This window comes from Coccidioides immitis (genome assembly GCF_000149335.2).
Source record: "Coccidioides immitis RS genomic scaffold supercont3.2, whole genome shotgun sequence".
Classification (NCBI taxonomy): domain Eukaryota; kingdom Fungi; phylum Ascomycota; class Eurotiomycetes; order Onygenales; family Onygenaceae; genus Coccidioides; species Coccidioides immitis.
In genome coordinates this window covers 947,227-970,760 of record NW_004504309.1, presented here as the reverse complement: position 1 = coordinate 970,760, position 23,534 = coordinate 947,227, and the positions used below count along the sequence as shown (strand labels likewise).

Genomic DNA, 23,534 nt, shown 5'->3' with positions numbered 1-23,534 from the left:
CACAGGTGCCTCTCTTTCTCTCCGGCTGGAGCACCGAAGGTCCAGATGCCGTCGCCGTTGGAGGAGAAGGGCTGGTTGTTCAACCACACAAGTAACATGATCTTATCTTATCGATCTCCGCAATCTCCAACTTTAAAACCGCCCGTGATGCGATGACATGATCAGGCCCAAGGCACCGCGCCCGGCGGCATCGGCAGACAAAAGAGGACACTCCGCTCATAGCCTTCGTTAAATACACGGTAGAATTTGATTTCTGTTGGTTACCATGCCTCTCCAGACCTGCTATAGCAACTGATCCAAACCGTGAACATGGCACCCCATTTTTTCGCGTCCGCTGGCTCCCCTTCGCCCCTCCCCCTTCCCTCAACCATGCCCTCTCGCAACAACAACAGCCACTCCAAAACGCTCTCCGCGTACTTCTCACCTCTCAGGCCTCCACCTATTCCCTCGCAGCAGCAGCAGCAGCAGCCGCCCCTTCCACCCCCTCCGCGCCCATCAACGACTCCCAAGTCAGTCTCCTCGACGCGTCCCAGTCCCGCTTTACAGCTCACACCCTACCCTGGTGTCCCGCAGTCCTGCCCCACCCCACATCCACAAGTCACCATAGATCCTGTGAAAACAGCACATATCCCCTCGTTGATGCGCATAACCGGTCTGCTGCTCCCCATACGGTACCCCACATCCTTCTACTCAGCGACAATCACCGATCCACTGGTCGCGAGCGTGTCCAGGGTCGCGGTATATCACGACCACCCCGTCACGGGGCTGAATCTAGGAAGAAATGCATACGCGGAGGATGCTCCGGTGCCGAGTCATGCGGAGAAGGTCATTGGCGGGATACGGTGTCTTCTAGAGCCTTTAGGACGTGATACCGTCGATGGGCGGCCAGCTACGAATCTATATATTCAGACGCTCCACTTGCTCTCCCCGTATCGTGGAAAGGGCGTTGCAGCGTCGTTGCTGTATTCTTTGGTTTATAATGATTCTCTCGATGTTGGGCGGCCGTCCCTATCTACCACATCCTCACTACCCGTGTCTGCCTTAGTCAGACACTATAATATCCGAACAGTGACAGCTCACGTACACGAAACTAATGAGGAAGCCTTGCGATGGTATCTTGCGCGTGGGTTCAAGGTCCAAGGGAGTATCGTGGAAGGTTATTACCGGAGACTGAAGCCCGGAGGAGCGAGGATCGTCAAGCTGGAGTTGAATTGGGATGGAACAGAGGAAAGCTTGCAAAACTCCCCCTCGAGCGATGTACAGAGGAGCATAGGAGGCAGCAGTAATATGGAGCTAGAAGACGACGATGACGAGTGGGAGAAGGTGAATCCGTCAGAGTTCTCAACCCTGGAGAGGCTCGAGGACTACCAGCAGGTTGAGAGAGACTGTGACGTTGAGGAGAGTCCCAGCAAGAGAATAAGGAACGCATGATGAAATGATTCATCACCTTCTGGATTTCCATGTGTTTGATTGTGAATGTCATGATAATCGGATGAGTGAATTAAACCAAGATACCCAACACTTGCTAGAAATACATCGTGCATTCATGATGGCATGAAACAGAAACAAGTATTGCAATCACATCTGTCCTCTAAATGTACATATACTAAAAAACCATAACAAGTATATACCGGCATGAAATATCGCTGACATATCAGAAACCGTTGGATGAAGTGAAGTTGTCGTAAGCCGAAGAAAAATATTTGGAATCAACCGCCTCACCGGTTTATATTGTACCGAACCCGTTCTTTGAGTCAATCAACCGATATCTTGCACGCTCCTTCCGGTCCTTGAGGACCATTGCAACACAGAGAAGTAGGAGAGCATCGATAGCTAAAAGACGAGAACAATCAGCATCCACAGATCTCTGAAACACATCATCCTGCGACATGGAAGTCTTCATACCCACTATGCCAAAGTCCGCAGTGAAAATCACATCCAGAAAGCTGTTCGCAAAATTGGAAAACGGGCCAACACATCCTGGTTTTTGTGCCGCATCGAGATCGGTCGGACACGTTTTATCGACCTGAAATGGCGGCGAGGTGCTGTTCAAGTAGCCGCAACAATTAAACTAATTTACCTCTCTTTAGTTCTCGAAGAAGAAAAACCAGCAAGAAAGGTGTATTTCTGAGGAAGAACGATCGACATACTCGTTGTTGCAACAAGCTCTGCACCTCTGGTGTCTCGTTTCCCCACGCATCGCTCAATGTTGACCTTGTCCTTAACGTCAAAAACCAGATGATCAATCCTATGATCAGTGTGATGAATCCGCTTATCACAACCATCCAGCCGTGGATTTTCATCCATATCCGATCATTTGATTGAATAATGGCTGGGATCGAAAGGAGGAACGTGAAGAAGACGAATCCGGCGTTGATAATCTCTCCTGTAAATGTAAATAGAACCGTCAGCATCCACTTGGGAAGTAAAGAAGACCCCACTGCAAAATGTGCTAGTTTGGATCGCCGCACCTAGCTGGGGACAGTGAGCAAGCAGCAATCTCTCTGCGACATTATCCAGCGTTGGTGCAGATCGAATCTTATCTCTGGCCGTCAACGCAACGGTGAGAATTAAGGCGCCGCCTCCCAAAAAGAGGACGTCTGCAACCAGGTAAGTGAGGAGCAGTTTGTCCCGCATCTTTTATCAATTCAGCGGTATGTCACGCCAGATGACCTTTTGGTCTGCTCCCTCTCTCGTCTGGCAAGAAGTGAACAAGCTATGGACACGAAAGCAACTGACGACCAGCGTCGATAGACTTGCAAACAAAATAAAGGAATTAAATTAAAATCTGCAAGCGCCAATGAACGAGAGTGCCGGGCTGGCTGTACTATTTTACAGCTCTTCTTTCGCTCACGCTCAATGCATCTCGACATGCAGTACAAGGACACTGAGGAGGGGCGGGAGAATTAGCGATCAAAGGTATCATAACGACGAAACATGATTAGAAATATCTGAGCAATATTCCATCTTCATATGTACCGGAAAATGTCACACGGGGGCATGTCCCTTGCACTGAAGAGTCAAGGATGATGCAGAGGTGCGACCAGTCAGGTCTCAGAGCAGCCCTGGCGCCCAGCGACAGACGGCGGCAAACAGCACCAGGAGCATAACGACAGACGATACATTCATATTTACATAAAAAGCCCTGGTCAGCACGCCGCTGCACATTGCAAGGTCCAGTGACATTATTTCGATGCCACTGGTAAAAATTCTCATTGGATTTGGGACAGCTGGATCCAGGCATCAAGAGCTCCAGAGTGAAGTTCCAGCCCAGCTTCGTGAGAGTTGAAGGGAGAGCCGAGCCAGACAGCTAAAAATAGGAGGGGGCGATGCTGTGCCAAGACGGGCCCGGCGCTTCAAGGGCTGTTTGGGCTCAACGCATTCTCACAACTCTACTCCGTACTCCGTACAGAGTAAAGCTTGAGAACTCTTTGCAGATCGCGACCACGCAAAAAAAGTAGTTAGTTCCTCCGTACTGGGGAGCATTCGAGTCAATTCTTCGATCAACCTATATATTTCATATCTACCTCTCAATATGAACAAATAAAGTATAACACTATATACAAGTAATGCACCACGTCAGGAGAATTACTAAAGACTTGAAAACGACGTCCTGACACCAGCGTCCGAGCTTAGACCCAGTAGCTCCAGTGACCACCATACTCTGGCTCTCTCTTGTCATGGGGATGGCGCCCCTTGTAGACATTGGCCACTTGTGGACCCTCGGCCTCCTTGATATATCCGAGTTCACAAGAGCTGAAGCTGACCTTCGGCTGCTTCTCATAGAAATCGTCGTATCTGTGGTGGAGGGCATCCTTTAAGCTGGAGACATTGCCCTCGGGGTGGAGAGACTTCCATGGCTCAACACATTCATTGCCCTTGCAAGATTTGATGACCATCATGAGAGCATCAAGTCTGTTCACAATCTGCTCGTAGGGACGGCCGCGGATCTTGTGCTTGCTTGCAAGAACAGGGTCGGCAGCGAGATTCTTGATCTGGCCTGGGTCGGTCTAATAATGAGAAGTACAGCCGTCAGCGTTCTGTCGGAAGTATTGATCCGACCATTTCACTTGAAAAGTACTTACAGAAACATCATAGTACTCCTTTTCATTTGAGCACCACACAGAGTAGTAGAGGCTGTAGTCATTTCCGACCAAACGGATGCCCTTATATGTGTTGTTCCCGTAGTTACCGTCGGGTAACTTGAACTCATTTTGATAGAAAGGGTCGTAGATGCCCTCTGTGCGGCCAACACCCCAGAATTCTACAGCTGCATGTTCGGTCTTGCGAGGTTTCCCGTGGGTCTTGGTAAATGAGATTGGCACTCCGTCTAATCCCTCGCGCTCCTGACCGGCAAGAGCCAAGAAAGTTGGTGCCATGTCGGTGTGGGAAGAAACATCGTCGTTGGTAGCGCCCTTGGCGACGCCGGGACCTCGGACTATCATTGGAATGCGAATATCTGTGTCGAAACCGCAAGTCTTGCCTGGGGGAAGACGATGTTGACTGATATGGAAACCATTATCGGTGGTATAGATGAAATAGGTGTTGTCCAAAAGATCGTTCTCCGCAAGTTTCTCAACCATGGAGTCGATCATCTCGTCCACAGACTGCAGAGCTCGAAGGCGGCAGCGTTGATACTCGTCGTGGTATTCAATTTGTGTCTGATTCAAGCGAGGCATAGAAGCGACCCAGCCCACTCCACTAGGCTATAAACCAACTATACGTCAGCGTTTGCGCTTGCCAGAGGTCAAATTGAAGGACGATTGAGTGAACTCACATCTTTTGGATTGAAGTTGGAAGTTCTTGGAATCTTGTAGTCCTTGAAGAGGTGCGCATGTCGAGCAGGGTATTCAGGCTTGTCGAACCAAAGCGGTGGGGGTTTGACTTGACCGTGGGGAGAGACGGGGGCAGCAACCAAGAAGAATGGCTTATCTTCCTTCATAGCATCATCCATAAAGCCCAATACCTTTTCGGCAACGACATCAGACGAATACTGGCCAGCATAGCTCACTGGGGCAGCTCCGTTGCGGCTCATCTTCGCACCCCAGTAATCGTACGTGGTTGGATCCAGGAGGAAATCAGAGCCAGTCCAGCCCGCCGCCACGGGCTCGTTGTAGTTCACAATGGTATGAGCGTTCATCAACTTGCCGACGTAATAGGTATTATAGCCTGCTTCCTGCATCCATACGGGAAGATAGTTGTCGTTGTAACCATTGGCAATGAATTTGGGATATCCTCCTGCAGGATGGTCAGCATCGTGTTCTTACGTAGATGTAAATTAGAATTTAAAAAGAACCATACCCCATGGCGGCGCGACGTCAGTGACGTTGGTGTTGTGGGGAGCCTTTCCTGTCAACAGGTTGACTCGCGACGGGCAGCAGAGAGCAATGGTGCAGAAGTGGTTGCTAAACGAGGTTCCTTCCTTCACGAGGTGCTTCTGCAGATATGGCATATGCTCCAGCGTGTCCATATGCAAGTCCTGATCATCAGTGATGACAAAGACAATATTAGGCTGCTTGGGCACTGGCTTCGTGGCAGTGGCGCTGAGCGCCAGGCCCAGCGTCACAAGGTACTTTGTGAGCACGGAACCGCCCATCTTTAGAATGTTTGCCTCCGGCTTTGTGCAACTGATGGTTGAAAGATGAATTCCAAGACAACTCCAAAAAATGGGTGCATTGCAAGGTCTTTATACCATTCCCCTGGAGCCATGTTGATAATGGCAGTTCGCTTCCCCACGAAATACCCCAGATCCAAGCTGTGGAAAGCTTCCCATGTTTTCGACGGCCGATGGGCATCGAGGACAAAGCCAATTGAGATCTCGAGTCTTCGCTGGAGCTCTCCACGATGGGGAAAAGACAATAGCCGTGCTGTTGACAAAAGCATTCTATCATGCTGTCAGAACCTAGTCTTTGCACCTAGAGAGCCGGAAGAATATACAGCCTGCATGCGGAGCCTTAGTACCCAGCGAGAAGGTTAAGGCCAGAGGCGTTATGCGGGGAGCAACTATAAATTGCGGGACGCCAAACCTAAACAGCCTAAAATCCGTTGCGTCTTGCGCAATTAGTTTTAATATGCAGTTGGTTAACTTTTAGAAACCTCACGCGGGGAAGAGGAAAGCATATCACCAGACGAACACAAACAGGACAAAAGATATTATCCGGGAATCATGTCAGGACGAAATTGCTAGCGCAGTTCGGCCGACATAGACACATTGTTCTCGAAAAATGAAGATACGGGCACCCGCATCACACGGAAAGGTCTGCTCCCCATTGCCACGGCGCTCGAAGCTGCTGGGTTCCGCGGCTTTTCGCCCTTCAGGGACTTAAACACGGCCGGAAGAAAGACGGAACATCTCACTCTATTGACACGTTGTGGCCATGAACACTGTCCTTCCTATGGTAACCACTCCGGGTTTGCAGCTCGCAGCGCAACGTATTCTGAGTGGTGCTCGGTGAAACGCCGGGTTTCTCTATCACAAATTTTTGCGAGAAGGAAGACAACGCACTAGCATACTCCATAGAGACGGTGCCTGATAGAGTTATCGAAATCCCCACCCTCTCGCTTGAAATTTGGATGAGTTCCGCACCCTGGAGAATGAGCTTCAATTGTACAAAAACAGTTAGTGGTTGCTCTCAGGAACAAAGATGGAAGTGATTCTGCGGCAACCATTGATGTGCCTTGCAAGCCACCAATACAAAGCTTACAATGGAGTAGGTGATTAGGTAGCATGTGTAGAGATGAACCGAAGAAATGGAGAAAGATATTGATACTCGGCTGGCATGTGGAGAACATGGTCCCTTCACGAGTTAGGTAGTGGGGAACGGGTTAAAATGTGAGTTGAGTTTCGGTTGCCACCGGAGCATGGCAAGCGATGCAGCTAAATTGGCCACAGTTTGTTGAAAAATATTCTTCCGCCTGCATTCGATTTCCAAGTCTTGTGAAAGTTGTGTGGATCGAAGGACGGCGAGGACCGTGGAGCGTGGCTGTTCAAGCGTTAAGTTTCCTCTTAAATGGAGCTTAGAAAAAGCTTCTCTTTTCCCCCCCACAAACTACTTACTACAGTAAAGCCTCTATATAACGAATCAATTTTGGAAGCCTGTTCAGTTCGTTATATAGAGGGATCCGTTATATAGAGATAGCATACAAAATACGCTCTAATATCCTGCTGCTGCTGCTGATTTTCAAGCCTCCAAGCCCTTAATCTTCTCTCATAACAATTTAACTGTTGAATTAGCTCTCTATCTCCCTTATCCTGCCGCTCTTCATTCAAGTGAAGCTTTTTCACCATGTCATCAAGGCCTTGTTGGAGAGGGAAGAATTAAGAGCCTTGTGGGAGTGTAATTTCTTCTTCTGCCCAATCAAAATTGTGATTCGGTGGGGCATTTTGGTCTTTTTTTGCCTTTTTATAACGATATATTAAGAAATCTTGAGAGATATTCAACGAATCTCGTAGTATACAGGTTAACGAATATTTTGTATGGAGATTTAATTTTGGAAGAGATTTTCGTCCGTTATGTAGAGGATTCGTTATGTAAAGTGATCGTTATATAGAGGCTTTACTGTATGTAGCTAACCCTGGAGACATGGGACGACACAGCTGATTGCGGCAGCCTATAGGCCCAATCCACCAAAGTCGTAATCCTCGGGGTTTCAGCGGGCACGCGTGCCCCTGCATTCCCTCGTGGTCGGGGCAGCATTAGTTCGGGCGGTCGGTCAAAGGCCCCGTGAATATGTCGCCCTCCAGGGCGTCTTATAGCCCGGGGTGCAATTCGGCTTGCATCTTGAAACTCAGACCAAGGAGTCCACCGTCCACGCGAGCGTTCGGGTGTCAAACCCGTGCGCGCAGTGAAAGCAAATGGAGGTGGGACCCCCTCATGGGCATACCATCAACCAATCCTGATGTCTCCAGCTGGATATGAGCAAGAGCGTGGCTGTTGGGCCTGGAAAGATGGTGAACTATGCCTGAATAGGGCGAAGCCAGATGAAAACTCTGGTGGAGGCTCGCAGCAGTTCTGATGTACCAATCGATTGGGTACAACTTAGTACAGCCTACTCCGTAGTTAACTATGATAACTAACTAGTAGCGTCCAATCATAGCAAGTTCATCGCGGGGACAAAGAAGTACGCGCCCTACACCGACACCTAAGGTGGCTCACCACTCAACAAGCCAAACCACTCAATGAGCCAAATTCCTTCCAATGCTCCACACTACAAATTTATTAATTATCTCAACAACAAATTATTATTATTAAACTAGCTATTAAATATTAAATGAGTGTATTCTTTAAAGCATAGAAATTAGTGTGGCTATGAAAATAAATGTGTGGACAGTCTGATATTGCAGCCAGAGTGAGAGATACAGAGAGTGGATAGAAAAGATTGTAAAGAAATATCAGCAGTAGATTTCTCAGCTAGAGAGTCTAAAGACTTGTAACAAGAAGGCAGAAATAGTGTGTTGGTGTTGTGTTTAAGATAAGAATGAATTACTATCATTTTGCTTGCATATGCTATGTCAACTTGATCCAGAGTATCTCCAGAATATCTTTATACGCCTTTCCGTAAGCACATTACCCATAAATATCATCACGTGTTGCGTAGTCGTCTGGATCCCCCGCCATGGATTCGCCATGAAAATCGTGTGATCGTTTTGTGTTTTAGTACCGTAAAAGTCGCGTCTAGGAGCCCATAAAGCACTTCTTAAGAGCCGGAACAGGTCTCTTGATGATCTGACCCAGGAACTGTAACTCTAGGAACTCCCTGAGAATGTGACGCCCAGATCATAGAGTGAGTGAATGCTAGGACGAGCCACTGGTTCATTTTCAGTCCAAAAACTAATGGAATGTGAGTTCTTCATATACCGAGACGATGATCAACCGCCGGGCCAAAGGGTTATCTTATGACAAGCTACATGTATCTATTAAATACGGACGAAGCCGACAGTTTTCCATTCCGCTTTCTTCACGCAGAGCCTACCACAATCTCTTTATCGATTTTATCAATCATGGCTTTACATCGGCATCAGTCATCTTTAGAAGAGGTATTGGACTCCCGTGACCATCGTGGTCTCCTTTTTCTTTGTTTTATTCTTCTTGCCCATACATACCAGCCTTCTGGAAGTGTTTTCTCAAGAACTTGGCTGAATACAAACGGATTTGGCGATCTAGATGAGCATTGGCAAGGGAGCCGCGGGAATTTTTGGAACCAAAACAGGATCCTTTGCTACTGTGCTCATGGCCCGACGTTGCACAACAGACAGATGCCTGGAAGTTCAAAATTTTCAACATTGTATTTATGATTCATCACTCAAATCCAATGGCATCAAGGGGGTTCTAGCTCTCAGATGTCTCAACCCAATTCCGGAGCATAAGGATCTTCCACCTATATATATCCTCACAGAATTTGCCTGACATGATAAATTCTCTAAGTGTATCAATACTCAAGTCGATCACAGTCAGTCGGAGACTCAACCAAATCGACGGGATCCGAGCGAAAGGGATCGGCGATTACATTTCCTTGCCGCAGCTTGTCGTCTGCGGGGCGCAATCTGCAGGGAAGAGCTCAGTCTTGGAGGGCATAACAGGGCTTCCTTTCCCTCGTCAGGATGGGGTTTGCACCAAGTTCGCAACCGAGATTATCCTCCGTCATACACAAAACGAAATCTCCATCACAGCGTCTATCATCCCTCACAACGGCCGACCTGCAGCGACCGCAGATGAGCTTCGAAACTATCGACGTCGGCTTAGCGGATATGATGAGCTACCAGAGACCATAAACGACGCAGCCTGCTGTATGGGCATTCGAGGATTTGTCAGCAGCGGCGACAGCGCGCCCGCATTCTCCGCCGATGTCCTGCGGATCGAAGTCGTCGGAGATGTTGGTCTCCATCTAACCGTTGTAGACCTTCCAGGGCTGGTATCCGTGGAGAATGAGGAGCACGATGCGCATGATATCAAGTTAGTTGAAGACCTCGTAGATTCGTATCTTCAGAGCTCACGGACGATCATCCTTGCCGTGGTACAGGCAACGAACGACATCGCCACGCAACCGATCATCCAGCGCGCTCGCCACTTTGACAGAGCTGGCGAGAGAACCGTTGGCATCATCACCAAGCCTGATCTCATCAACAAGGGTACCGAAGGGCGCATTGCACTGCTCACGAACAACCTTGATTCAACAAGACTGAAACACGGATTCTTTCTTCTCAAGAATCCTTCACCACAGCAGCTGGAAGAAGGGATCAGCCTATCCGAGAGGAAAAGACAAGAGGCGGACTTCTTTCGATCTCCGCCGTGGAGAGAGCACGGGATCGACCTGTCGAGAGTCGGTGTGGATAGGTTACAGCCTTTCCTCCAGGGCCTCCTGGGAGACCACATCGAAAGAGAGCTCCCTAAGGTGTGCGCGGAGGTCCGCCTTCTCCTTGACAAAACCAAGGTCCAACTCCAAGATCTTGGGCAGGAGAGATCGACGGTCAGCGAACAGCGTTTTTTCCTAAGTAAGCTGAGTATGGATTTTGTTGGTCTCATCCAAGCAGCGCTGGATGGAACATACCAACACATAGCGTCCGATTTCTTCGGATATGACCAGAACGGAATTTCCCGCAATCGGCTTCGCGGTCAGATCCATACACTCAACAGTCTATTTGCGGATTACATGAGAGACAAGTCCCAGAAGCGAAAGATGGAAAGAGTTCCCATCGACGACCTTTTCGAGAGCTCTGCCGACTCTGAGGAGGATAGGGAGAAGGAGGATAAATACGATCATAGCGGCGACGCCGACGAGCCATTCTATATGAATGAAGCCGAGTTTGACCGCTGGATAAAGAAGGTATGCATGGCGTCCCTCTCTTCCCGTTTCCCTCTAGTCTGGGTAGAGCCAGCTTCCGCACTAACCACTCCCCTTAAAGATCTATATGAATACTCGGGGATTGGAGTTACCAGGCAACTACAACAACGCATTTCTTACGGAACTCTTCCATGAGCAATCCAGCCGGTGGCCGGCTATAGCGAAGCGACACATACATCGCGTCCACGAGGAGACATCCACATTTGTTACTCGGGCGCTGGCACATGTGGTCATAGAAGAGCACATCCGTCGGGATATACACAAGATCCTCGACCGCTCCCTTCAAAGCAATCTCGACACCGCGCTGGACGAGTTGCGAAAGCTCTGTGACGACGAGCGCGCTCAGCTAATCACATATAACCACTATTACACGGACAACATCCAGAAAGCCCGTCACGATAGAGCGAACACCGTCTTAGAGCATGCCCTTCAAAGCGTGTCGGATGATTGGGGGCAAGATCCACGTCAGCAACACGCCTCATGATTTGGCGAAGCTCCTAGGCTCTTTGCAGAATCATGTTGTCGTGAATATGGAGCAACAAGCCTGTGAAGAAGCCAAGGCCGGACTAGCTGCTTATTATAAGGTCAGAGCTTAGAAGTCAACACTCCCCACACCAGCACTGAAAGTTGTTCTAGGTTGATATGAAGACATTTGTAGACAATGTCTGCCGTCAGGTTGTGGAACGTCATATTGTACGCAACCTCTGCCACCTCTTCACGCCCACAGATGTTCTAGCATTCTCAGATGAGGAGGTCGAACTCATCGCTTCAGAGCCAAACAGTAGACAGGACAGGCGAAAAGAGTTGAAGATCCTTGAAAAACATTTAGAGGAAAGCTTCTTTGAACTCCGTAGTTAGGATTGTAGGAGCTCCAGGTCAATGAAAGTTAAACTGTGCAGGTTTTCCAAGTCTGCCTCACAAAGTCGAAATATAGCATGGGAATAGCTTATTGAACAAAGATTCAACTAATATCTTGAGCCACTAGTCAGCAATTCTCGGGCGTAATGGATGACGGGCGCAGGGATGAACAGGCGACTGGATTGACGGGTGACCACATCTCAATCAAAACCATGTGTTGTCAGCTAAATCATGGTAGTAGTACTATTTATTTGCAAATTTGTGGCGGTTATCAAAATAAAATTCGTCTCGCGGCTGCTATTCCCGAGATATCCCATTTACGGGGCGCAGTGAGATCCATCCATTTCTGCCAATCGCCCGTCTGGCAAGCGGGCCTCATGATCTGCGCATACTCCCAGTAATCAGGGTACCAGCCGGCATACTCCCAGTCGAGGATGCCGGTAATGTGATAATGGTCATCAACCATGATGTTCCGTGGGGCAATGTCAGCGTGTGTAAAAACTGTACGGGATGATCGAGGGAGCATGTCTGGTAGCTCATTTTTATATCGCAGACCACCAAAATGAAGGTAGCGGTGGTATATTCGGGCTCTGACGTCTTCATCTGTGTATAAAGGGGTTCCACAGCGGTCCAAGTCTTCAATTAGAGGGTCGAGAGTTGGCGAGCCGTCAGCAAGACACTGGAAGAACTGTTTTAAGGCAGGTGGTTGTGGGATTTCTCGGAGTTTGGCGATTTGATCCCATGTCTCATGGCATATAGACTTTTTTGTTTCGCTGTTCAACTTATCCCATAGGCTTTCTAGTGTAGTGCCTGGAATAGTTGTCATGCCGATCTCGCCACTGCAACCACTTATGAGGCTGTAAATAACTTCAGGAAGAGGGACAGAGGTGCGCTTTGCTACCAGCTTCATAGCTTCAACCTCAAAGCGCCTTACAGCCGTTCCGCCCTTGGAAACATAAGAATAATCTCGCTCAAGAACCAACCGACCGCCTTGCTTGCTTAGAACAGTAATCACATCCCCCTCTAATGGTGGTCCTTTCTTTGCATCAGGCGTAATTCTGAAGAGCGTTTTATCCAGCTTGAGATAAGTCTCGCCCACATGGAGATTTTCATATGCAAATGGAACGCCATCCTCAAGGTTGTGTGTGCTTTCTGATCTGGACACTATTAGGGCCGGGATTGAGGCGTTGGACGCCATGGATTCAGGTACTCAGGCTTGGTTTCCGCAAATGTGGAAAGAGAATTATCCTTCGTCGCATGCTTTAAAACATTTGACGCCCATCAACGAATATGTTGCGAGCGACTTGAACAACCGGAGCGGAACCAGGCTTGAGACGTTCGGAATATTTGTTTTTCCGTCCCAGCCAACCACCAGCCCCCAGGCACTCCTTTCAAGTCCGTCGGCTTTTCTGAATATTGCGTGTTCAACGGCCGTGAGTTCAGGCGCAAAAGGGGGACGCAACAATGGATCGAATCCGAGGAACTCGAAGGCAACTTGCCTACACTAGACCGTGCACTACGCCTCTCGCTTATCCAGCAGAATCAAGCCGACGACGAACCCCAGCATTGGTCACTCTTTGTCGCCCGCGAAAACGAACCCGGCCCAGTTTACCAAGTCAAAGGAGATGCTGAATGCATGAGTTATCAACCTTCACCCGGTCCAACCAACATCCTCCAGTCGGCGTCTTTCTCAAATGCATACAACCTTGCCGTCGTCACGGACGCCCAGGCGCTCATTGTAAAACAGGTGGCCGAGAACGAACCCCCTCCGAGAGCAGTAAATCGACAGGCTGTTGTGGAAAATTGTCAAGGCTGGACCATCTGAGTGATTGCTAAACTTGTGGCCAGAGGTATTGTGGACAGTGCTAAGCTCGAGATGGCTAGGTCCATGGTCCAACCAATCTGAGGACGCTGATGGGAGATCCCTATTTCTATTGTGGTGATTCTGGGGTTTGTCTTCATCCATGGGGTTTGGGGTTGATTGTTGTATTGCAAGTATCCGTGAGCCTTTTTTTCAGGTCAGAACATGACTGGACTTTTAGTTGTGGAGCAAATGTATTAAGTTCTTTTTAGACACCATGCAATCATCCCATTAGTGTCTGGAGGGTGAATCAATGGCCGATATTGTCAGATATAGAGTACAAGAAATGTGTGCCTCACTGTGGTCTTTTGGTATCTGATGACCTGGTCGAGGCACTCCGGGTTTAAAGGCCTCCAATCGAACTCGGCGGCGATCCATATATTCAGTTCCGCCCGGCATATTAACTTGGCCAACATTTAGCCAGCTACCTCTTTTCCAGATCCCGGGAATATGAAATAGAAATACTCACTGTGCCTGTGCCATCCTGAAACAAAATCTGGCTATCATCTCACGAATCGTAGGTCTAACCTTCTCCAAGGAGAACAGAGCGTAGAGTCTCGCTCATGTCTGAATAGCTAACTTAGCCTTTGTGGCAGTTATAACTATAAGACGCCTAACCACCATATAAAAATTCTCTAATTCCTGCCGTATGTGCGTCTACAATGTTTGAAGAAATTCGTATGTACTTATAATTTAGTGATTCAAAGTAAGCGATGACTTGTTAGCCAAATTGGTCAAAGTGGGTGCTTCAAGCGGGCGCATTCAGAGGGAGAGGTCCGGGCGTTTTCTCGAAATACGGTTTGGGGAGATTGTATCCGAATTGGGATTTCCAAGTTCTGGAAATGTGTGTGCCGGCGAGGATAGATATAATGAAGAAGAAAAGTAAAGTGAAACAATATGAAGACACCAAACATAGAAAACAAAAGAGGAACGAAGAGAATGAAGAGAATGAAGATGCTGTAAACTAATGGAGATTCGGTGTATTGATAGCGTGAATTGCTCTTGTTTTGTCTTTTAATCCACCATGCCTTTGACTGACTTTTGCTAGGCTCTGTTGGAAATCCAACACCAGCCTCTCCCGAACGCGGTCAAAACTACGATCGTACGAATCTAGCGCTGCAGACAAAACAAAGCATTGCTACCTAATAACTCTTTATATAGCCAGTGAAATCTCGACGACATGATCCACAGGTCTCTGGGTCAGGAGAGAGGCACCCTGGGCAGAACCTGTGCCCGCACAGGAGGGTTTTCCACTCTGAAGGGATGGTATAGCATTGGACATTGACATCAATGCTCCAGTTCGCTGACCTCAGCCTCTAGCTTGCAGATCTTCTCGTTTTTCCTGATCAGCTCTGCACGGTGCTTGATTTCTAGCTCGGTGTTGCTCTTCTTCAGGCGCCGCACTTCTTCCTGTAGGTCCCCGATCTTCGCGGACTCTGCTTCAAATATGGTGTGAATTTCTTGATTTGCTGTCGCCTATCCTAATATCAGCAAAGGACAAGTCCGGCTCGGCTGGGAGAAAGTTCTTACCAGAACTACTTTCAAGTTGGGTATTTTGCGTTTCTTCGGCGGCTGTGATGTTGTGGATGCGGAGGAATTGAGGAGCGCTGGGCCATCAAACAGAGCCTCATACTCCGGGAGGCTATAGTCCACAAGGCGTCTCTTTCTCCGTAGCTCTCGCGGCGGGGACCGAGGTGTCTCTGCATCTGTATCGTCGTCGATGACGATGACGCTGCGGGGTTCAGCTTCGGTAGAAGCCATGGCTGAACAGGACCCCTCGGTGGATGGAGAGTGGAAAAGGAATTGAAAGAAATATGGAGTCAGAGAGGGGGGAGAAGGCCATACATATACCCAACGGCCGAAGGAGAGGTCACGGGATTTTACCTCTCCGTTGACGTACAGCTTGCGTATCAGGATGGTGGAAAGGGGCGTTGATGCAGGATGTCGCTCCGGCTGTTATCCAGGGCCGTTAGGAGTGAGAAGAACGATGGATCTAGAGGGAAAGGGAGCCCTCTATATATACCAAGAAATGGGGCCAAGTCACAGGGTGCCGGTCTCGGGTTCCAAGGTTGCTCTCCCCAGGCATTCAAGCACGGCGCAGCAGCCAACAATATCCGAGGGCGAAGTCTGAAAATAGAACTCATGCAGCATTGGTGTCCCTTCCACAGCTGTCGCATGCGAATCACTGTGGGGAGGGACAAGAGGGTAGGTATCATTTGGCTGTGGCTGCGTACAGTAGAAGAGGGGATTGCATGGCAGTGCGATGGACAGGAGGGCTCGGCTTCTCTGGTTTTATTCAAGGCCACCTTTAAGCCACCTTAATCTGATATCACTTTTATATACATAGACATGGAGTAGCATTATGTCTCACCACTCCAGGGCTGCAGATGCTACTGTGGCACCAGCAGATTTGACTGTACACATTCCCTTCTCTTATCTCTGAAGTGTAGACACCTGCTGGTGCAGTGCTAATTCTGTTCTTTCTGGAAAACATCTCTCTATCTCTGGCCAGGATTGGTGCTCCTCCATCATACTTAAAAGCCATGTATTATTCTCTGGAAGCTATTACTACAGCTTGTCTCTGTGACTCTTTCTTCTCTTGCTGTGCTCATACTGAGATTTTCTGATCTTGTAAAAAGCTGAGTGACTGGCTGACTGCATACTCTTGTCTCTCACTTATATTACTGGTATTAAGTCAGGCATGCAACTTGACAAAGCATCTTCAAACAGCTATGAAAGGAACTGCAGATGCTTGTTAAGCAGCAGTAACAGAAAATGAGAGCAAAGAGCTTTGGAGGAGCCTTCCATAGATGATACAGAGGCAATGTAAAGCCACTTTGTGGCTGGTTCTTCTAGTTGCTGTGGCCCTTGCTTGTGTCTCCTGAACTGTTTGTTGCCAACAAAGTCATCACTTGTGCTGTAAAGACAAGGCATATCAACATCAGTGCTGCAACAGACAGGGTGAATCTGCTGATGATCCAGAGTGTGAGTGTCATCATCTCTCTGAGAATTTCTCTTCCAGCTGTCAGGCCTCTCTTCAGATTCTTGATGATGGTTGGGGGTGTCACAGGACATAGATGGGGGAGGTTCAGGATATAGATACATAGTCTTTGGGTATGCAAGATCATCACCTTGCTGCACAGGCTGGTGAAGATCACCAGTATCTCAAGGTGTGTCATCATCAGCAAGGATCACTGGGTCAATGGAGATGTTGTTCTGGAGATCCAGCAGCCTGAAAAAATCATCTAAGCTACCATCTGAGCTGGCTAAACTGGACAACAATGAATCAGCCTCTTTAGTGCCTCTTCCAAGAGGAGGCAGCTTGGTTGGTGTGTCAGAGCTATTATCTTGAACATCATGGGCTGAAGTGGGATATGAAATGGGATGTGAATTCAAGGCATGATGTGCAGGTTCACAGAGAGATGATATGCCATGCCAGGAATTCTTTGAACTGGATGATGGTGTAGACATCTCTCTTGATTATCAGAGCAGGGAGCTCAAAGGCAAACACAACTGATTATTGCTGCTGATAGGCATGCAGATCTCAGCTGGCAGCTTCAAAGAAAGACCATGCTTGCAGGGCAGCAGAGTATTAGCAGAGACATCACAACAGAGAGTTGGAGGAGAGAGATTTCTGGCTTCTAGAGTGTGAGAATTGTGGCATTTATGCAGTGAGAAGGGCTTGAGATGCTGTGGTGCTCATGGTTTGAAGTTGTTCACATGAAATGTGAGGGCCATCTGGATAGAGGATAGGAGATTGGGGATTGAGAATTGAGGATTGGGGATTGGGGAGTTGAGAGGGGAGATCTTGCCTGGGGAATGGGCATGCGCGGGTGAGAAGACAGACTGCAAAGTGCCAGTGATTTTGTAGGGGGCGAGGCCACCACTTATAGCTCCTCTCAGTGCAGAGACTTCACTGCCTCACAGTCTGCCATCTCTCCTCAGAGAGGGAGCAAGATGGAGTGAATGAACAAATTCCTCTAATCTCTTGATCCCCTCTGAGACTGCTGACATGTCCTGCACTGGCCAAAAAAGCCACATGAAGCCTGATAACCAGTGGCCTGCTCCAATCATATTTGCCCATTCACTACTTGCAGCCTTCACATGTCCAAGCATGCAATCCTGACACTGCCTGCCTTGGTCTGACCTGCAGTCACACACCAGCACAAATGAAACACAGCATTTTTGCTATTGGTCTGCAGAAAGAAATGCAATCATGGCAGTCAGTCTTGGTGGCCCAAAGGGTGATGCAACACACATTGCTCAGGCCCAGCAAGCTGGTCTGCAGACACTGGCTCACCGGCCATCCCAATCTGCTTGATTGGCTGCCACCTATTCTGTCTCTGGGGCTTCCAAGACAAGCAGAGTCTTGAGAAGCAGGCCTTCGAAAGAGTTAAAAAAAAAAAAAAGAAAAGAAAAATTAAAATAAATAAACAAATAAAATAAAATAGAAAATAAAAAGTGTTGATAATGAAAATGGATATAAAAGCATAGATCAATCAGAAAGCAAAGATTCTGCTGTCTGGAATCACTGATCATGCAGCACAGTGCAAGGCACACATACAGAAAAGAACAGCTGCAGACAACACTCCAGCAGCCTTAATCCCAGAGTCAAGCAAGGCAGCATTACAAGGGGGCGATGTGGAGGGCCTGGAGGCCCATGGGACAGTATCACACCATGGTTTGATGACTCCACGGGCGCAGGATCCAGACAGGTGAGGGCCAGATAAGACAGCACCATCCCTGCAAGGGGGGAAAGGAGAAGGGGGGCGCAGTGTAGCACATGTGAGTGCAGGAGGCAGGGTGAGGAAGAGAAAGAGAAAGAGGAAAGAAAGAGAAGAAAAGAGTATGTGATTATTGCAAGAGCACAAGATGAGTTTTTGTAGATCAAGCAGCCATTTATTGAAGCAGCATGAGAGGTTGCAAAAGTGGCAAGAGGGCCTGCCATCCCCAAAGCAGCAACAGTGCTGCTGCAATGGGCCTAGCACACAATACAGACCAACAAGAGCAGTGCCCAGCCTGCTGGGCACTCCACTAACCAGCACAAAAGATACTCTGTAAATTTAAGCTATACTGAAGATAAATATTCTTAATCTCTTGATAAAGCTTTTGTATATTTGTAGAGATGAAAGACTTAACTAGTAATATAAAGTCTTGTTGATCAGTAGTTTTAAATCAGCTTAGTTAATACTAGAGATTCAGAGAATAAATTCCAGTCTTTGCAAAGTCAGTATATATATTGTCATCTATTAAAGTCTTCTTTCATACTGTATTGAATAGTCTTCAGAAATCTCTTTTTGTTATTCAAATATAGCTCAGTTCACAGTATAGTAGAGATTTCAGCTTACTGAAATACATCTTGCCCAGCAGCTCAAAAACACTAATATTAAGAGACTGCAAATAATAGATAGAGTGTGGTGGAAGAATCAACAGCAGAATTCTTTTGTAATTTGCATATTCAATAAATTTCATATTTATATAGAAAGAATGCCCATCTAGTAGAAGTAGATATCTTACTCTATCTGCTTTTGTTTTTGTATATACATTAAAAACTTATTATAATCACTCCAGATCATATTTGTTATTACTTCAGTTATTCACTAAGACTGTAAAGTAGATATATTTACTTTCATCAAAATCATTCAGTTATATATTTCAAAGATCTCTGAATTCATTCTGATAAATAAGAGTTAGAGACAATATAATTTTATCTGCAGAGACTAAACAAAGCAGTAAGAGAAATTTCCAGCTTTTATTCTGAATTACAACACTTTTACTAGCTTATAGAGCTTTAATAAAAACAAGATACTTCAAGATATAACAGAAGTCTAGAAGAAATTCTTTTTTATTAAAGTTGTATGTATTTTCTGGTGTAATATTATACTATATATAACAATGTGACGGTTTGCCAGCAGCTGAAAATTGCTGTTTTTGCGGCTGCTTTTGGACTCCTGCTAACTGCCCAACCTCGATCATCATGTGAATATATCCCCACAGCTGTGACGCTTCCCTCCACGCATGGCCACAATTTTTAAAGTTGCTGCATTTTCGCGCGCTTCCAAGCACCCTCATTCACCCACAATCACCCACTGCCCTTCTTTTGGAAGGAGGGGGGGAGCTGTTTTTGACACTTCACTCTGTTGGTTTTGGCTCCCCCCCAAGATCATGTTGTTCTCTCTGCTTCCAGTCCCTGTCACTCTCATCATGCTGTCTATGCCTCCCTTTCCTCCCCTTCTTTGCAGCACTATCTGGCCAGTTCTATCCATGAAAGTGTCTTAAATCATTCATTACTTGTCCTGTCCCTCTCTACTGTCGGCTCTCCTTGGGCCGCCCTGATCATGGCGCCTCTGTGTGTTTGGCCGGACCTGACAAGCAGAGCAGCAGCAAGATGGATGTTTTAGCTGCTCTGGATTCCCTCTCCACACTGGATGCCATCATTTCAGACAGCAGGTATGAAAGTGGCTCTGTCAGTGACAATGAAGATGACAACAACAGCCAACTTCCTGCTGAACACTACCTGGCTTTAGCAGAGAGTCTTGATATTGCTCAGCTTCGACAGAAGCGGTACAGCCCCAAAACCCAGGAAAAACTTGATGAGATCCACAATTACTGGGAGAGATAGGCAGTGGCTTGTTTGACCCTTAAACAGTGTTATAAGCTCACCAGTGGTGCTGGGCAGGTATTGTCAGCACATCAAGGCTAATGTGGAGCGGCAATGGGATCAGATCTCTGATTCAGAGGAGACAGTTCACTTCCTGTATGTGTTCTTCAGTTGGTGGTGTGATATCTGTTGTGGCAAGAATAATCAATACTGTCCGGGCATTAAATGCAAAAGCTTGCTGGAGACATTTTGGAAGTGGTGGCATCTTGTCCTCAAACAGGAAACAGCATCAGGACTCAACAAAGATACAATTGTCAAGGTGGAAGATGTGAGCACCCTCTCCTCAGGTCACTAAACCAGGAGCACCACTAATCTCTTGCAGGTTGTTGCACAGGTGGCCACAGAAAAAAAGCTGGCTCTTGTTGGGTGGCCAAAGAAGAACATGTATATTGAAGATGTTGCTGAGTTCACTCAAGTCATCCTCACCACTACTGAGATGACATTTGTCTCTGGTTGGCAGTGCATTTAAATGCTTTTCTTCTTGCAGCTTGCAGCCATCACTGCCAGCTGTCCCTCAGCAATCCTTCATCTTCAGTATCAAGACATCATGCTAACCCTGATCTGAGTTCCAGATGGTGGACGCCCCCAATTGTTCATATTCTTAAAACCAGAGTTTACCAAAAGATTTCTTGAAGATAAGGCACTGTAAGTGTTTCTGATTCTTGTGGCATGGCCTGGTTGACTGACAGAATTGATAGGAACAAGTTTAAGATTCTGGAAATCATCTTTGACCTGACTCTGGTTCTCAGCCCGCATATCTGCCTGCTGACTATGCTCTTTCACATTGGAGGATTCAAGTCAATTTCAACAACTGGACCAGTGTTGGATTCTGCAGAGAAACTCTACAGCATCAAAGTGCTGGATGGCAAGGGACAGCAGCCGCTGCTACTAAAGAATGAATTACTGGATAAGTTTGTATTTTGCCAGATGGAGCTGACATTCACTGGATTTAAAATTTGCCTGGATCAGAGGATGACTGCATCCATGGTGAGTTCCCGGATGCGCTGAGCTGGTGAGATCACAGGCTTTGAGAAGGTCGCCCACCTGTACAACCTCCACTATGCTGGAGCTGAGGCATTTAACAACAGTGGTAAGTACCTCTCCATTTTCTTCATATTTCAGTCATGTCGGAAGGCTAACAATGAACAGAGGAAGTTATGGAGGTTCTTCAGAACATCATGCTCCAACACGCAGATATTTGCACCTTTGTCAAGCATTATCAGGTGGATGTTGATGTTGACGCGCAGGGAATTGTCCGAAAAACAGGCTCCCAAACAGCATTCGTGTGATTTGCCTGCTCAATGAGTGCATTAATTGACCCCAACTGACTGTTTAAGCTCTCCGCAGAAGAATCAAGGTCCCTCAACTACCTTCCAGTTGTTCTTGGCTGGCAGGATACTGTTCAGAAGTGCAAGCAGGAATTGAAGAATCATGAAGCTGAGTTAGAATGTGCCAACGAGGTGTGCAAGTCTGCTTTAGGGCACCTTGACAACAGAGCACTTGCTGAGTCCAACCCTGATGTGCTGGTGAGACTGGAAGTTTTCCGTGATCAGACAGCAGAAGCAAAGTTGGTGTACAACAGCACTGTCTGTAAGCTGCACAACAAGAAGCAGTGGCAGTGGAACTGACAGATCCATGAGAACCTTGAGCACTATAAGAATGAGCAACCTGTGATTGATCTTGAATGACAACTGGCTGGGAAGCTGGTGGATACCAAAGTCATGGACACTTTCAAGCATGAGGCCTTCATGCCTCCAGAGCACTTGATGTTTGTTGACTGCATGCTGACCATGCCAGGCACTAGTCTTGAAGCAGAATATCAGTGGAGGATCAACACAATCAATGCAGGGGTTGCATTCTGTGGTGTGGAGGAAGGGCAGCCCTCATGCTGGCCCGCGTGCTGGCCTGTGGTTGATGATCCTTATCCTCTGATCAAGTGGCAGAGGTGCTTGGTAAAGGATAACACTGAGGTCCTCTTGCATCAAGCAATGGAGTCTGTGCAGGCCAAGCCTACAGCTGAACAGCCTCAGGCTTGCTTTTGATCTTGTATTTGCTTTCTCTGTGTTGGGAATCCTAGTTGCTCACTGAAGGACTGCATTAAAAAATACACAACACCTGGATCACTTACAAGGCATTTTCTATGAAGGCATATCAACCCTCCATGGCCAGCCACTGGGGTTGAGTGCAATGTTTGTGAGGGGAAGGTGCTTCCAGCCAAATCTGCTCTTCTCAACCATGCAGAGAATGCCCATGGAACTGTGGTGTGGGGTTGTGCTTGGGAGAAACTGGTGTTAGAATATCAACAGAGCCTAGAGAACTAGTTTTGTAGTATAGATATATATATATATATATATATGTAATAATAGGAGTTGCGGCCCTCACACATCATGGCCATGCTCACTCTTGCTCAAATGCATGCTATATCAAAACACAAAAGAAATGCAAGTCAGGCTACATTGCTCTATCAACATATACACTGAATCCCCATTAGTTCATATCCCTCCACTAATACTTTTGCTACAAAATGCCGAGAAACCTAAATCACCATCTGGAACTACTGAGAATGCCAGTTGATGAGGCTGGAGTTGGAAAGTTGGGGGCAGCAGAGCTAGCCAGTATTCAAGGAAGCAGATGTGGGCAGTGTTGCTGCTGTTAAATAGTGCCAATCAATATTTGCCACAATCATGGATTCTGTGTCTCTGATCCCAAAAAGGCAGCGTGCGCGAATGGTGGTTGCATTATTTTGCTCTGATGAAAAGCAAGCAAAAGTTGAGAATTTCATCTATTTATATGGAGTATTTGGCCATTCTATGCGCGCCGCACTGTACCAATCAATGAAGTCCCCATCATCAACTCATTTTATTTCACAAAATACTATTAATCTCACAGTGATCTATTGTGTCTTGAAACTGGGCATCTTGTAGTTCTTTAAATGATGAGTGGTTGCTGCTGGAGTTTCTTCCTATGTGCTTATGTCCATGTAGCAGAGGTTGCAGATCATTTAGATGAAGTTAATCAGCTCACTGAATAATGAAGCCATTCCATTTTTATATTAGCAAATGTGGACACGTGTCACTAAATTATTAGCTTAGATATGAAAACATGTGTTCACCCTCTGTTAAACAATATTCTAGCCATCACACAATAGAGAATAGCTGCTCTGCCACAAGAAATTCTTCGCATTAACTTTTAGAGAATTGGCTTGCAGATCTTTTTGCCATGCAGACCTTTTTGCCATGCAGACCTTTTTGCCATGCAGATCTTTTTGACTTGCAGATCTTTTTAGCTTGCAGTTTTGGCTTGCAGATATTT

General features: G+C 47.1%; 10 protein-coding genes across 10 annotated transcripts; 5 read left to right on the top strand and 5 right to left on the bottom strand.

Annotated features, from left to right (window-relative positions):
- Positions 1–309: 309 nt before the first annotated feature.
- Positions 310–1,431, top strand: CIMG_05818 (GNAT family acetyltransferase; the record flags this gene model as incomplete). Its single annotated transcript, XM_001241921.2, has 1 exon — positions 310–1,431. One exon carries the CDS (start codon positions 310–312, stop codon positions 1,429–1,431), a length of 1,122 nt encoding a protein of 373 aa, XP_001241922.2.
- A 101-nt stretch (positions 1,432–1,532) lies between these two features.
- Positions 1,533–3,133, bottom strand: CIMG_05817 (tetraspanin). Its single transcript, XM_001241920.2, has 4 exons — positions 2,472–3,133; positions 2,151–2,386; positions 1,906–2,071; positions 1,533–1,833 (listed from the first exon to the last, which is right to left on the bottom strand). Exons 1-4 carry the CDS (start codon positions 2,635–2,637, stop codon positions 1,727–1,729), a joined length of 675 nt encoding a protein of 224 aa, XP_001241921.1. The 5' UTR covers positions 2,638–3,133; the 3' UTR covers positions 1,533–1,726.
- A 367-nt stretch (positions 3,134–3,500) lies between these two features.
- Positions 3,501–5,596, bottom strand: CIMG_05816 (arylsulfatase; the record flags this gene model as incomplete). The annotated part of the gene is made up of 4 exons (XM_012358609.1): positions 3,501–4,010; positions 4,086–4,706; positions 4,778–5,238; positions 5,302–5,596. The coding sequence occupies 4 exons, from the start codon at positions 5,594–5,596 to the stop codon at positions 3,633–3,635; spliced, it is 1,755 nt and encodes a 584-aa protein (XP_012214032.1). The 3' UTR covers positions 3,501–3,632.
- Positions 5,597–6,806: 1,210 nt separating this feature from the next.
- Positions 6,807–7,288, bottom strand: CIMG_12991 (uncharacterized protein; the record flags this gene model as incomplete). Its single annotated transcript, XM_004445230.1, has 3 exons — positions 6,807–6,983; positions 7,058–7,096; positions 7,145–7,288. The coding sequence occupies 3 exons, from the start codon at positions 7,286–7,288 to the stop codon at positions 6,807–6,809; spliced, it is 360 nt and encodes a 119-aa protein (XP_004445287.1).
- A 2,120-nt stretch (positions 7,289–9,408) lies between these two features.
- Positions 9,409–11,700, top strand: CIMG_12990 (dynamin GTPase; the record flags this gene model as incomplete). Its single annotated transcript, XM_001241918.2, has 4 exons — positions 9,409–10,824; positions 10,904–11,278; positions 11,337–11,426; positions 11,479–11,700. The coding sequence occupies 4 exons, from the start codon at positions 9,409–9,411 to the stop codon at positions 11,698–11,700; spliced, it is 2,103 nt and encodes a 700-aa protein (XP_001241919.2).
- A 271-nt stretch (positions 11,701–11,971) lies between these two features.
- Positions 11,972–12,898, bottom strand: CIMG_05814 (phosphotransferase; the record flags this gene model as incomplete). The annotated part of the gene is made up of 1 exon (XM_001241917.1): positions 11,972–12,898. The coding sequence occupies one exon, from the start codon at positions 12,896–12,898 to the stop codon at positions 11,972–11,974; it is 927 nt and encodes a 308-aa protein (XP_001241918.1).
- Positions 12,899–12,929: 31 nt separating this feature from the next.
- On the top strand, positions 12,930–14,455 carry CIMG_12989 (uncharacterized protein; the record flags this gene model as incomplete). Its single annotated transcript, XM_004445228.1, has 5 exons — positions 12,930–13,099; positions 13,153–13,718; positions 13,774–14,078; positions 14,158–14,208; positions 14,259–14,455. The coding sequence occupies 2 exons, from the start codon at positions 12,930–12,932 to the stop codon at positions 13,523–13,525; spliced, it is 543 nt and encodes a 180-aa protein (XP_004445285.1). The 3' UTR covers positions 13,526–13,718; positions 13,774–14,078; positions 14,158–14,208; positions 14,259–14,455.
- Positions 14,456–14,714: 259 nt separating this feature from the next.
- On the bottom strand, positions 14,715–15,322 carry CIMG_05812 (uncharacterized protein; the record flags this gene model as incomplete). The annotated part of the gene is made up of 3 exons (XM_001241915.2): positions 14,715–14,816; positions 14,870–15,037; positions 15,092–15,322. The coding sequence occupies 3 exons, from the start codon at positions 15,320–15,322 to the stop codon at positions 14,715–14,717; spliced, it is 501 nt and encodes a 166-aa protein (XP_001241916.2).
- A 2,408-nt stretch (positions 15,323–17,730) lies between these two features.
- Positions 17,731–18,622, top strand: CIMG_12988 (uncharacterized protein; the record flags this gene model as incomplete). Its single annotated transcript, XM_004445227.1, has 4 exons — positions 17,731–17,841; positions 18,056–18,276; positions 18,357–18,407; positions 18,448–18,622. The coding sequence occupies 4 exons, from the start codon at positions 17,731–17,733 to the stop codon at positions 18,620–18,622; spliced, it is 558 nt and encodes a 185-aa protein (XP_004445284.1).
- Positions 18,623–19,949: 1,327 nt separating this feature from the next.
- Positions 19,950–22,264, top strand: CIMG_05810 (uncharacterized protein; the record flags this gene model as incomplete). The annotated part of the gene is made up of 9 exons (XM_001241913.2): positions 19,950–20,125; positions 20,241–20,490; positions 20,545–20,674; positions 20,795–20,867; positions 20,921–21,209; positions 21,240–21,312; positions 21,372–21,505; positions 21,560–21,812; positions 22,020–22,264. 9 exons carry the CDS (start codon positions 19,950–19,952, stop codon positions 22,262–22,264), a joined length of 1,623 nt encoding a protein of 540 aa, XP_001241914.2.
- Positions 22,265–23,534: the final 1,270 nt, after the last annotated feature.